This window comes from Mustelus asterias, chromosome 10 (genome assembly GCF_964213995.1).
Source record: "Mustelus asterias chromosome 10, sMusAst1.hap1.1, whole genome shotgun sequence".
Lineage (NCBI taxonomy): Eukaryota > Metazoa > Chordata > Chondrichthyes > Carcharhiniformes > Triakidae > Mustelus > Mustelus asterias.
Genome location: NC_135810.1, coordinates 79,018,665 through 79,031,799, shown reverse-complemented (window position 1 = coordinate 79,031,799; position 13,135 = coordinate 79,018,665). Strand labels below are relative to the sequence as shown.

At 46.3% G+C, this 13,135-nt stretch overlaps 1 protein-coding gene across 1 annotated transcript in view; it reads right to left on the bottom strand.

Annotated features, from left to right (window-relative positions):
* The window catches only part of LOC144499700 (E3 ubiquitin-protein ligase SH3RF3-like), a 338,883-nt gene extending 330,617 nt beyond the window's left edge, over nt 1-8,266 (bottom strand). Inside the window, exon 1 of the mRNA XM_078222001.1 lies at nt 6,768-8,266. Within this exon, the coding sequence (XP_078078127.1) occupies nt 6,768-7,142 (375 nt within the window). The 5' untranslated portion in view covers nt 7,143-8,266. The remainder of the gene's footprint in view (nt 1-6,767) is intronic.
* Between the last annotated feature and the right edge of the window lie 4,869 nt (nt 8,267-13,135).

Genomic DNA, 13,135 nt, shown 5'->3' with positions numbered 1-13,135 from the left:
GAATGCAGTCCAGGGTGACGATTTCATTCATTCAAAATCACACGCAATCTAGATTTTATGTCCTGACATCAGAATCAATCCCCTTTTATGTGGACCATCCATTCAGTCTGAAGCAATTGCACCCAAACTACAACAAACTATGGATTTTACCATCAATTGCAGGAATGCAGCAAGCCTCTATTAAAGCGAGATTACTGTACTGAGTAGTTCAATCAAACAACTTCAAGTAGCACCCAGCACTCCTGACAGCCCTGCTCCAATAGGTGGAGTGGAGGGGTGGTTACCTCAGGTCAAATTCAGGTTTAGTAAGAGGCACTCATTGTCTGAATCAAAGTCAGCTTGCTGAATATAATCAGGACGGATTTGACACATTGTTAGCAGTGTAACAGCAAACAATGCAATCATTTGCAAATCTTATTCTGATATATTCATGGATAAATTTCCGAATATCTAGCCCAAAGTTATCAAGAAATGGTCTATAATATAGCACAATTTACAGCTCAGGTTTTCAAATTTTTTAGCGTACAGTTGTGCCAATCCTGCACCGGCAGTGGTGGAAGGAGAACCTACTGAATTCATCAAGAATTGTTTACGGCTATGAACAACCTCTTCCAGGCTTACCCACATAACTGAATTTTGTCACGTTGCTAAAAACACTAGCTCAGCCAATTTATCCCACAAGTAACACAGTCAAATAAATAGATAAATTTCAGTTTTGATTCCGACCTATAAATGAGTTGATCTCAGATGGAGCAGCAGTTGCTGTACTACAGTTAGCTCCTGTGCCCCAAGATAGGAAAGGGAAGTGATTAGGTTTCTACTTCCGATCATTAAACCAACGGCTGGTGCTATAAATGTGTGTGCATGGGGTCATCCAAGTATGAATAGGATCAGGTTTAGCCATAATGTTCTCTGTGATCAAATAACCTGCTGGCAATCATTTCTAGCCTCGTACTACTTTGGAAAAATGACCTGAGATCGCCTGACATCCCTGTACTGTTCTATGTTCTATGTTCTATGTAACTGGCAGAGTAAAGTTATATCCCAATCCATTCTGGCATTTTACCTAGAAGTGCACCAAGTAACAAAGATATCTCATAGAAGTGTCAAGATGCAACTGTATTTCAAGGTATTTTACAAACTTTTCTTTTACCTCACAAGGAATAATAGTATTCCAGTGCAACTGCTTCATAAAATCCAACAATGCAGAAAGAGGCCATTCGGCCCATCAAGTCTGCACCGGCCACAATCCCACCCAGGCCCTATCCCCATAACCCCATGCACTTACCCTAGCTAGTCCCCCTGACACTAAGAGGCAATTTTAGCATGGCCAATCCACCTAGCCAGTACATGTTTGGACTATGGGAGGAAACCGGAGCACCCGAAGGAAACCCATGCAGACACGGGGAAAACGTGCAGACTCCACACAGTGACCCAAACCTGGGTCCCTGGTGTTGTGAGACAGCAGTGCTAACCACTGTGCCATCGTGCTGCCCACTTTCAGAAAAGTTACTGGGTGCAGTCCAGCAACATGCTCTGAAATGTGGAACTGATGTGGTGCACATTCAAATGTCAAGCAATTCTGTAAGGCAATGTTGTTTCAAATTGAGTAGCAGCAGACAAAGAAGGCCCTTCGTCACAAAACTGGAATTCATTCATTGAAAAAAAAATGACTAATTTGGCACGTGAGGAGTTAAAAATAGATTTTAGTATGCCACTGAACTAAAGTATCAGATGATGTAGGTGGTGAAATGATAGTTGGTAACGAGGGGGATAGTGTGCTTTCAAACTACACTTGAAGCGCATGATGGAAAGCTTCAAATTAATGCTCGCAATTAGCTACAAAATCGGCAGGTGTTTGGACATCGCAGCAGATAAGACAACCTGCCCTCTGTGTGACTCAAATGACGCAAATAATGAAATGGACCCATTATTCCTGCGCCTACACTGCATAATCACCAGAAGCAGATGCTGACAGCTCTGCCACTAAACAATAAATCATGTGCCCTCTAACCTATGGACAGACTAGTGTGTGCTTTCAATTGTATTACTGAGATTAATACCTTATGTTCTCTTCTCAAGTATTCACCAAAAGAAATTGAACAAAATAATCATTCAAATGTATTTTATTAAAGAGCAATGTTGCAAGCACATTAGTTCTGAGTGTCAAAGTTTAAAATATATGCTTGTCATATATAATTTATAGTCACAGCATATGAAATCATACAGAAACATCTATGAGGGCGGCACGGTAGCACAGTGGTTAGCACTGCTGCTTCACAGCTCCAGGGTCCCGGGTTCGATTCCCAGCTCGGGTCACTGTCTGTGTGGAGTTTGCACATTCTCCTTGTGTCTGCGTGGGTTTCCTCCGGGTGCTCCAGTTTCCTCCCACAGTCCAAAGATGTGCAGGTTAGGTTGATTGGCCAGGTTAAAAATTGTCCCTTAGAGTACTGAGATGCGTAGGTTAGAGGGATTAGTGGGTAAATATGTGGGTTGGGCCTGGGTGGGATTGTGGTCGGTGCAGACTCGATGGGCCGAATGGCCTCCTTCTGCACTGTAGGGTTTCTATGATTTCTATTCTATTCTATGAGTCAATAAGGAAATAGCAATTCCCACCACCCAAAACCAGCCCATTGAGGGGACGAGCTGTCTGGAAGGGAAGGAGCAAGGTTGAGAAGATGGACCTTCATGAATAATCTCAAAGGGTACGGGAATTGAACCCACACTGTTGGTGTCACTCTGCATCACTACCCAGCTGTCCAGCCAACTGAGCTAATTCGACTCCCCGATATAATTTGAGCCACATGTTGGCCCATAAATTCCGTTCAATGTTCATAATTACTTTTAGGGCGGCATAGCAGCACGGCAGCACAGTGGGTAGCACTGCTGCCTCACAGCGCCAGGGACCCAGGTTCAATTCCGACCTCGGGTCACTGTCTGTGTGAGTTTGCACATTCTTCCTGTGTCTGTGTGGGTTTCCTCCAGGTGCTCCGGTTTCCTCCACACTCCAAAGATGTGTGGGTTAGGTGGATTGGCCATGGCAAATTGCCCCTTAGTGTCAGGGGGTTTAGCAGGGTGAATACATGGGGTTACAGTGATAGAGCTTGGGTGGGATTGTTGTCGGTGCAGACTCGATGGGCTGAATGGCCTCCTTCTGCACTGCAGGGATTCTATGATTCTGTGTTGTGCAGCGGGCTCCCGGAACCTACAGTTGAGGGCAGCTCAGTCAAAAGTAAGTAAGCCACGCCCCCTTTTTTACGACACTAGCTGCTGTGTGAGATCCTGCCACTTTGACAAGGCAGGCAGAAGGTAAGTGGGTATGCCTTTGGGAGTCAAATTGGGCCTGGGGTCTGCAGAATATGTTGGGGTTGAGATGGGCCTCAGCTGGTGGGGAGGGGGGAGTCAGGTTGGGTCAGCCAATGGGTCGCACCGAATGCTGTGGGGTAGTCAGTCAGGGTAGGGGGGGTTGGGGCATGGGAGGAATACCGTGGGAGGTGTCCCATGGACGTTCAGAGGAGGTCAGTATAATAGTTACTCAGAAGCGGTTTAATTCTTCTAACGTTTTCTGGTTACCTATTGCAGTATGAAAGTTGGAACCATCCAAAGTTGTGATTTATATTGCATTATCAGATGGTTCCTGGCCTAGGGTAATGGCCCAAAGGAAGTATGGATTTCCTGGGCAATTGCCGTGAAATCCTCACCCAGTGCATCTTTGCGGTACCCTCCCAGGTACGCTGCCCTGGAACTAGGAGGTTATGACCCATCATCATTTCTCCCCAATTTCCTCCTTAAGTCTCCATCTTAAGACATCCTCCACTACAACCATCCCACAGCGACATCCCTCCAAATGTTTTGCCTCCATTGTTAGCAATTAATTTATTCCAAACAATCCTAACGCTTTGCCTTTTCTCATTACAGAAGAAGACAGCCCACAACTGTTGGGTGATGCAGAGAATTGGAGATGGTGCTGAATCTATGGCCATCCTGATGGCAATGGAGGAGAAAGCCCTGGAGATGGGCAGGGGATATGCACTGTAGACCATTGTCAATGAAGAAATGGGAGTAGCTGGAAACTTGGCGAAAGCACTATATGTCACACGGCAGCTTGGTACTGACCCGTCAGCCATGTTGAATTGACATTCAATGTCATGATTTGCACTATGCTAAGGAGACTCTATTTCACGTACATGCAGCACAAAACATGTCTTCCAACTCCCACAGGTGTATTGCCGGTGATGCAACAAGAGATGATGGAAGAGGAAGTGCAGTCCTCAGGGAAAGAACATCACTCTGAGGAAGCATCATTACACGATTCATGTATACCCTCCATCAGCTTAGATACATACACCTTGACGGGTCCAGCATCAGATAGATATGGTAGCACAGAGTGAAGAACATCATGTGATCAGGAGCAGATGTTGAAGGCAGAGACAGAGATGGAGCATCACGGACTTGGATGCTGAGTCTTGCAGTCTGACACTGAATAGCTACTCGTGGAGCACTATCAGAAAACAACATCTGTCAGAATTTCCAGGGTGGTGTGCACCCTCGCACAGAAAATGGAGAAATCCATCTCAGGCATGAGTGCCAAAAGTCCCAGGCATTTGCGCTGATGACCACCTCCATTGAAAAAGTGGCTAACTCTTGGAGAGAGAGACATGGCAGGTCAGAGAATACATGTTGGCACACAACAATGAACTGACAGCATCGATCACACAGTTGGTTTGATAGCTGAACACTCCACTCAGATGCAGCCAGGTGCTCTCCCATTCTTGGTTAACAGGTAGGCCTTGGGAGCAATGAAAGAAATAGAGATAATGGTAGTAACAATCTCCTCATGGCTCCCACAGGTCAGCCAAGACACTAGAATCACATTTTAAGTGGTTCAGTGGATTGCTCTATTATGATCCTGATGGTCAGCTGACTGTGGTTCTATCTCTCCTATGTCTGTGTCTTCTTCACTGGGGTCAGCAGCAAGGTCTTGAACAGATATCCCTTGCCACACTCCCAACACCTGGACTGAACCACTGAGGTGGTCTAGTGGAGAGAAGAGCTGCAGCATCTGAATCTGCCAAAAGCTGAACATGTAATGCAGCTCTCTGGACACGGCAACCCTGAGCTGAGCATATTACTTAAGCGTTGCTCTGTGGCCATCCCCTTTGTTCCATCCACCTGCAAATGCCTGGTTAGAATGCTGTAGCTGATGCTCCCCTAGCAGTTGCTGTGCCAGTCGTGAAGAGTGTTGAGCTGGAGAATGTTGCATCTCCTCCCCCAGAGCTCCATGTAGAGAATATATTGCTATACAATCTCAGAAACAAGAAGGTCACTTGTCCTATCACAAGCATTTGACTGTTTCTGGCCTCAGATTTATCAGTTTCACCCTTTATGATGCTGCTATCCTATCCATTTCCATCTTCAATGACTTCCTGTTGTATACTCGCCTTCTCCAACCTGCTGAGTTGCCAACATTGTGTGGGACTGATCCGCTGTTGGGAAAGAGGTCTTTTGATTGCCATTTTAAATCCCTCAATTGGCATCCTGCCTCAGCCATATGGGTTCCCTGCCACAGTCCCAACCCTACCCTGGAAAAGCCAGAAGAGACGAGGATCACACTGGGATCCTGACTTGATGTAATTCTCTGAACTTTTCCAGTCACACATGTCCAGAATCATCCTCCTCCTCCAGCCTGGGAAAATTCCACCCCATGTTTCAGGTCAATGACATTTCATTGTATGAAACCTCATTGACCTCGAACGTGAACTCGGCTTCTCGCTCTACAGATGCTGCCTGACCTGCTGAGTATTTCCAGCATTTTCTGTTCCAAAACCTAACAGGATAGTCTTCACTCAATGATACCTCTGTGCATGAGCTATCCTCCACTTCACTCAACATCTGTCACTCATCCACAAATTAGCAATCGGTTCCTATCATTCACACCCAGAAGTCAGTTGTTTGCATAATGCAAGCATACTTTATTTTTGTTTCTCTGTGATGAGATGTGTGCTGAACTGGAACTGGTAGTTTGAGGTGACTATCTTCAAACTTAAAATGACCCACTCACTGATCCACTTGTCACCTGAGTTCCTCTGTACACATCTGTTCCCCTAGAAGGAAAATGAGGAGGGGGGAGGGGGTGGTGGTCCCCCAAGGACCTGCTAACCATAGCACATTATTTATGAGTCAGTTAGTTCTCAGCTTCAGTATCTCATTTCACTGAGAGCTTTTGTCAATTCCAAACTGCAATTTTCGAACTGAACTGCCAAAAATGTAACATGTGCCCAGAAAACTGTGCACTCGGAGGATCGATCTTTGTGAATCGAAAGTGCTGACAATGTTTGGTAATTTGACACCGGATACCGCGAGTCAACATTTTGTATCTGAACCTAAAATTATTTACTATTTGTTTTGTTTTGAATTCGATTGACGTGACCACAGACGCCAACTCAAAAACTTTCTCTTTCCCTGAAAGCTCAGTAGGAAGACAGTCAGAATGACTAAACTGAGTCAGAATGCTTGGCCGGGAAGAAGCTGAAATATCAAAAAGGGAAACACAGTCAAGCATCTTTAAATAAATTCATCATTTCAAAAGCGAGAGGGCGAGTGGCTCTGGATATTTGGTGGTGTTGGTGTAAATGTGAAATTGGGAAATTCCTCCTTTCAGGGATTTAATGGAGGGGTCAAACCCCAGATTGTTACACAATTAGTACATCACACTAACTGCAGCACTAACACGAGTTAATAAAACAAAAAAAAAAACAGCACATTACCTTTCCTGGAGAACTCCGGTTGGAGTTTATGGGATGCTCCTTCAGGCTGCTCCCCAGGGATGAAGAGGCCGGGCATCCCGCACTCCCCGAGGCTGATGAGCCGGGGCCAGAGGTTGGAGTTGACCTGCCGTTCCTCGGTCTCTGTTTAATCCCATCCAGCAACCTGACCAGGAGGATGTTCGCCGGCAGCTCCTCCACGCCGCAGTCCACCAGGATCCTGCACTCGGGACACCGCAGCTCGTTCCTGGAGCTGACAATCTTCTCCAGGCAGCGTTTGCAGAAGGTGTGCTGGCAGGGCAGCACCTTGGCCGTGGTGTCCAACCTTTCCAGGCACACGGAACACTCCAGCAAGTCCAGCAGTGAAGACTCGTCCATCTTGGAGCATGGGGATGGGGAGAGTGGGACTGCTTTTTTTTCTCTCGTTTACATGACACCTTCCACCGAGCCAGGCGATGATGTTCTCCTGACAAGCTGCATTTTTCCTTTTAAGTTATTCCAAAATAAAAGGCGGTCAGAAGCCAGTGGCAGCAGCAACGTGCTGCATCTATCTGCTTACTGTCTGCAGCTTACCACACGCCTACATTTCCGCCAGCTCCGGGCACACATCGGTCCTTTAATTCATTTTTAAATACAAAATCCAACGCTGCCGAGTTGCCCCGTGCGGACAGATTCTCTGCTCTTTACCAGTCCGAGTAGTTAAATCGCGCGGATGCAACATAAATACTGGAGAAAAACGAAAGGGGTCTGACTTTTCTTGTGTCCCATGTCAAAGGAACAATGTACCTTTTCCCCCCACCCCAATCCCCTGACACTTTCAGCTCTGGCCTGACCCTCAGCTCTTTAAACACTGGCACAGGCCCCGGGATTCCCCCTTTTTAAAAGGTGTCACTCGCCGAGATTCCTCCTTCAATCCAAACAGTAAGTTTGTTTGGGCTTTACAGAGAGAAGAAAATCAAGGCAGCTTCAGGAAGAGGCAAAGAGCCCGCCTCAATCCCCCAAAGGCACTTGGACGGCGCAACAGATCAAATCCTCCAGAGGGGGGGAAGAGTTCATTGGGAAAGGTTTGCCTCTCCCTGCCTTTCCTCCTCAACCAGGCAACGTGAGAAGAACTGACTGCGATAGGGGTGCCCCGGGTGAGTTTAGCTTTTGCCCATTTCCCATCCAGCCACGCTCGCGGCCGGCTCCCAGCTCCTGGATCGATTCTAATTGGAAACAGGTCGCTGCTCCAACATTCCCCCGACCGCGATCCCGCTCACTTCAAACTCAGCAAGTCCCGGCTGGGGCTGGCTGCTAAAACACTCACTCACTCAGACCCACAATCCTGGCTGGAAATGCTGAGCTGCAGCAACCGTGTCAGAGACGCCTGGAGGGGAGCAGAGCCGAGCTCCCTTCAATCTGTCAATTTCACCCCACCGCCGCCGCCGTGTCGATTTCTCCAGCTCCCAAGGCAGCGTCAGACAGGGACGGAAATGCGTTCAACTCTAAGCAGCCTTCAGCATGAGACAAATGCTTGACCACGTCGCCCTCTCCAGGAGAGACATTAGCCCTGCAAAGCAGACACCTCCAGGTGCTCAGCTGGCGCAGGACCGCTTTACACAGCCTGACAAAGTTTCCTGATGGAGAGATACCAAAAGAGTTTATCTTTGTCCGTCTGCTTATTAAGTACAAGCGAATTACTGCTGATGCTGGAATCTGAAACAAAAGCAGAAAATGCTGGAAAATCTCAGCAGGTCTGAAAGCAGTTGACAAAGGATCATCCAAGACTTGAAACGTTGGCTCTACTCTCTCTCCGCAGATGCTGTCAGACCTGCTGAGATTTTTCAGCATTTTCTGTTTTTACTCATTAAGTAACATTGGTGTCTTTTAGATTCGAACCAAATTAAATTTTTTTTAAAACTGCCATACTTTTGCACTGTATTATCAACATACAGCATTACCATTACACAGTATTATCATTACACAACATTACCATTACACAGCATTATCATTACACAGTATTATCATTATACAGTGTTATCATTACACAGCATTAGAAATCATAGAAACCCTACAGTGCAGAAGGAGGCCATTCGGCCCATCGAGTCTGCACCGACCACAATCCCACCCAGGCCCTACCCCCACATATTTTACCCGCTAATCCCTCTAACCTACACATCCCAGGACTCTAAGGGGCAATTTTTAACCTGGCCAATCAACCTAACCCGCACATCTTTGGACTGTGGGAGGAAACCGGAGCACCCGGAGGAAACCCACGCAGACACGAGGAGAATGTGCAAACTCCACACAGACAGTGACCCGAGCCGGGAATCGAACCCGGGACCCTGGAGCTGTGAAGTAGCAGTGCTAACCACTGTGCTACCGTGCCGCCCGGTATTTAACCGCCCGATCATTAACATTACACAGTACCATAATTACACAGTATTATCATTACACAGTATTATCATTATACAGCATTACCATTACATTGTGCCATGATTACACCATATTATCATTGCACAGCATTAACATTACACGGTGTTATCATTACATAGTATTAGCATTACACAGCATTACCATTACATGGTGTTATCATTTCACATCATTACCATTTCACAGTATTATCATTACACAGCACTATCATTACAGAGCATTATCATAGACCTCAAAGTTTGAAAGTTTATTTATTAGTGTCAAAAGAAGGCTTACATTAACACTGCAATGAAGTTACTGTGAAAATCCCCTCGTCGCTACATCCCAACACCTGTTCGGGTACACTGAGGGAGAATTTAGCATGGCCAATGCACCCAACCAGCACGTCTTTTGGACTGTGGGAGGAAACCGGAGCACCCGGAGGAAACTCACACAGACACTGGGAGAACGTGCAGACTCCACACTGACAATGACCTAAGCCGGGAATCAAACCCGGGTCCCTGGCGCTGTGAGGCAGCAGTGCTAACCAATGTGCCACCGTGCCAGCCAGGTCAAACATCTGACCTCCAACAAATTACTTTGAAATGAAGTTAATATTATATAAGCAAATGTGGTAGCCATTTCAGCTATAGTGGAATTTGAGAGATTGAGCATATCATTTATGTTGATGGTGACAGCCTTCCATCTGATCATTTGTCTTGTGATGGTCAACTCTAAGCACTGCCTGGTGTGACTCAGGAGCCCCAGTCTGGCATGGCAGTCTCGGCCATATTTGCTGCAGAAGGACTGGTCATGCTTCCTTGGCCTTTGGTTTCTCCAGGGTCTTTTCTCAGCCAGCTGTGCTTTTTGTTTCTGCTTGCTGCTTCCGATGCCCTTCCAAGCAGTCAGCCTCCGGAGGTCATGACTGCAGTGACTGACTGTTGTCCAGTTGTCAGTATCTGCCACCTTCATGTCTCACTTGCAGGTGTCCTTGTATCAGAAGTATGGATGCCCAGAAGGTCGTGACCCAGTGGCCAATTCACCATGCAGAAGGTCTTTGAGTATCCAGTCCTTCTGCATCCCATGAGCAAGGCTGAGCAAGTGTAGACATCATTGGCTTAGAAATGAGTGCACACTGATGGAATTATCAAGCTCCAGAACCTCTTGAGTTAGTAACCTTGTCCTGCTAAGAGATGATGAAGATGTGTCTGAAACAGTGAAGTGGAAACTGTTCAGCATTTTCCCCTGCCTAGCATAAGTTGTCCAGGTCTCACCACTGCAGAGGAGTGCACTGAAGATGCAGGCTTGGTCGGCTCACAGTTTGGTGTTCTCAGTCAGATTGTTGTTCTTCCACACTCTCTTACTCAGCTTGGACGTAACAGCTGCAGCTTTTGAGGTGCATGTGTTGATTTCAGCATCAAGTGACAGATTTCTGGTGATTATGGAGCTGAAATATGTGGAGCTACCAACAACCTCCAGCATCACATTGTCAATGCTGATGGATGGCAACATGGAAACATCTGGACCAGGACATTCATCATCCTGAGGCTGATGGTAAAAACAAACTCTTTACAGGAATGAGAGAGTCTGTCCATTTGCTGTTGAAGGTGTTTCTCAGTGTGGAATGTGATGAGGACTTGGTGTACCTTTGTCTGCTATTAATTTAGGGCGGCACAGTAGCACAGTGGTTAGCACTGCTGCTTCACAGCTCCAGGGACCTGGGTTCGATTCCCGGCTTGGGTCACTGTCTGTGTGGAGTTTGCACATTCTCCTTGTGTCTGCGTGGGTTTCCTCCGGGTGCTCCGGTTTTCTCCCACAGTCCAAAGATGTGCAGGTTAGGTTGATTGGCCATGCTAAAATTGCCCTTAGTGTCCTGGGATGCGTAGGTTAGAGGGATTAGTGGGTGGATATGGGGGTAGGGCCTGGGTGGGATTGTGGTCGGTGCAGACTCGATGGGCCGAATGGCCTCTTTCTGTGCTGTAGGGTTTCTAAGATTCTAAGAACTCCTTATTCTCACTCTTGAGAGGACCAATTCTCACTTTACTTCTCTTTTCTTGTTTAAAAACCCATAGAAACTCTTGCTTTCTGTTGTACATTTCTAGCTGGCTTCCTGTGATACACCTATTTCGCTCTCCTGATTAACCTGTTAGACATTCTCTGCTGTTCTATATTCTGACCAGTCATCTAACCAACCACTCACCTTTGTGCAGTTATATGCTTTCTTCTTTGATACTTTCACTAACTTCAATAATTAATGATGGACGGTGGATCCTCCCTTTAGGGTTTTTATTTATAGTAGGAATGTACTTATTCTGACTATTCTGAAATATCCCCTTAAATGTCTGCCATTGCTTCTCTATTGATCTATCCCCTAGCCTAGTATCCCAGTTCGCTTCAGCTGGCTCAACTTTCATACCCACATAGTTGCCCTTTTTTAAGTTTAAAATACCCGTCTCGGGCCCACTCTTCTCCCTTTCAAACTGGATTTAAAATTTAATTGTGTTGTGGTTGCTGCTATCTAGGGGTGCCTTTACTCTGAGGCTATTCATTAATTAAAGCTTGTGGAATTGTAAAAATCCCAGTGCTTGTATTGACCAGTGAAGGTAGGCTTGTGGTAGACCATGGCAGATTTATCAACTAGTATCAAGTTCATTTGACTTGATGAAAGCATGCTTTCTGCTTTTCTTTGATAATTTGCTTATTTTCAGTCCACACCACTGATTAGCTACGCCCTCTCCATCGACAAATCCTCAGTTGTGCCTCCTCATGGCAACGCAGAGAAACTGGGTTCCGCCCGGTCCCTGACTAAAGCTTCAGTGGAGTTCAGTGGAGGTTTGGTCCCCAGATGTGCAATGTGCAAACCCACTGGAATGCAGCCACACCCTGGTGTTCATGAACTGAATTCCCAACTATAGGCAAATAACTCCACTGCCTTGTGGATACATTGGGAGAATTGAAGTTAAGGGAGTAAACCCTGACCAAAAATCTAGAATGGAGACCAAAGGCGGATTGATGTCTAAATATCTTTCAGGCAATTCCTGCAAACAAGCCTGTCCAAATATAGTGCTTTGCATTCTTTTGGACTCTAGCAGGAAGGTCAGGGGGGGTGGGGGGGTGGGGACCAGTGCAATACCAAGGAAGTGCTGCTATGTTTCCACTGAGATGGTGAACCAAGGCACCCTGTGAAAGAATCTATCACCTTATTTTGAAGCAGAAGTAGGGTTGTTCTGTTGGTTAATATTTATCCCTCCACTAACACTACCAATTATCTTGTCAAAGAACAAGAACAAAGAACAATACAGCACAGGAACAGGCCCTTCGGCCCTCCAAGCCCGCGCCGCTCCCCGGTCCAGGATTGAATCCTGAATCCAGGATCCCCGCCCAATTTTCCAGCCTATCTACATACCAATCCTATCCACCGAGCTGTCCCTCACAGACACGATGCTTTGTTCACCACAACCTATTAACTCACCCCCACCCCCCCATTCCAGACCATGTGATCTCCAGGGAGAGGCGAAAACCCAGAGTGAAAACCCCAGGGCCAATATGGGGAAAAAAAATCTGGGAAATTCCTCTCCGACCCCCTGAGGCGATCGAAACGAGTCCAGGAGATCACTCATACATTCATTCATACATTAGTGTTTGTGGGACCTTGTTATTTTGCAATATTTCCTATACTATCACAGCAGTTACATTTCCAAAGGTTTGTGGTTTGGGATGTCCTGAGGTTGTGAAAGGCACTACATAAATGCAAGTCTTTGTTTCCATTAACACGAATGGCCAATGTTTTTTGGTTATGTCAATTGAGGAAAGAATGGTGACCGAGTCATCTGGGGAACATCTAATTCTAGGTATAGGATCTTCACTATTTCCCTGAATCAGTGGAATGGGCAGACAAAGCTTTGGTTTAAAGTTTTGAGCTGAAGGAATGCATCTCTAACAATGCAGCAGTCAAAGGGGTGATTTTACCATTGCGTTGC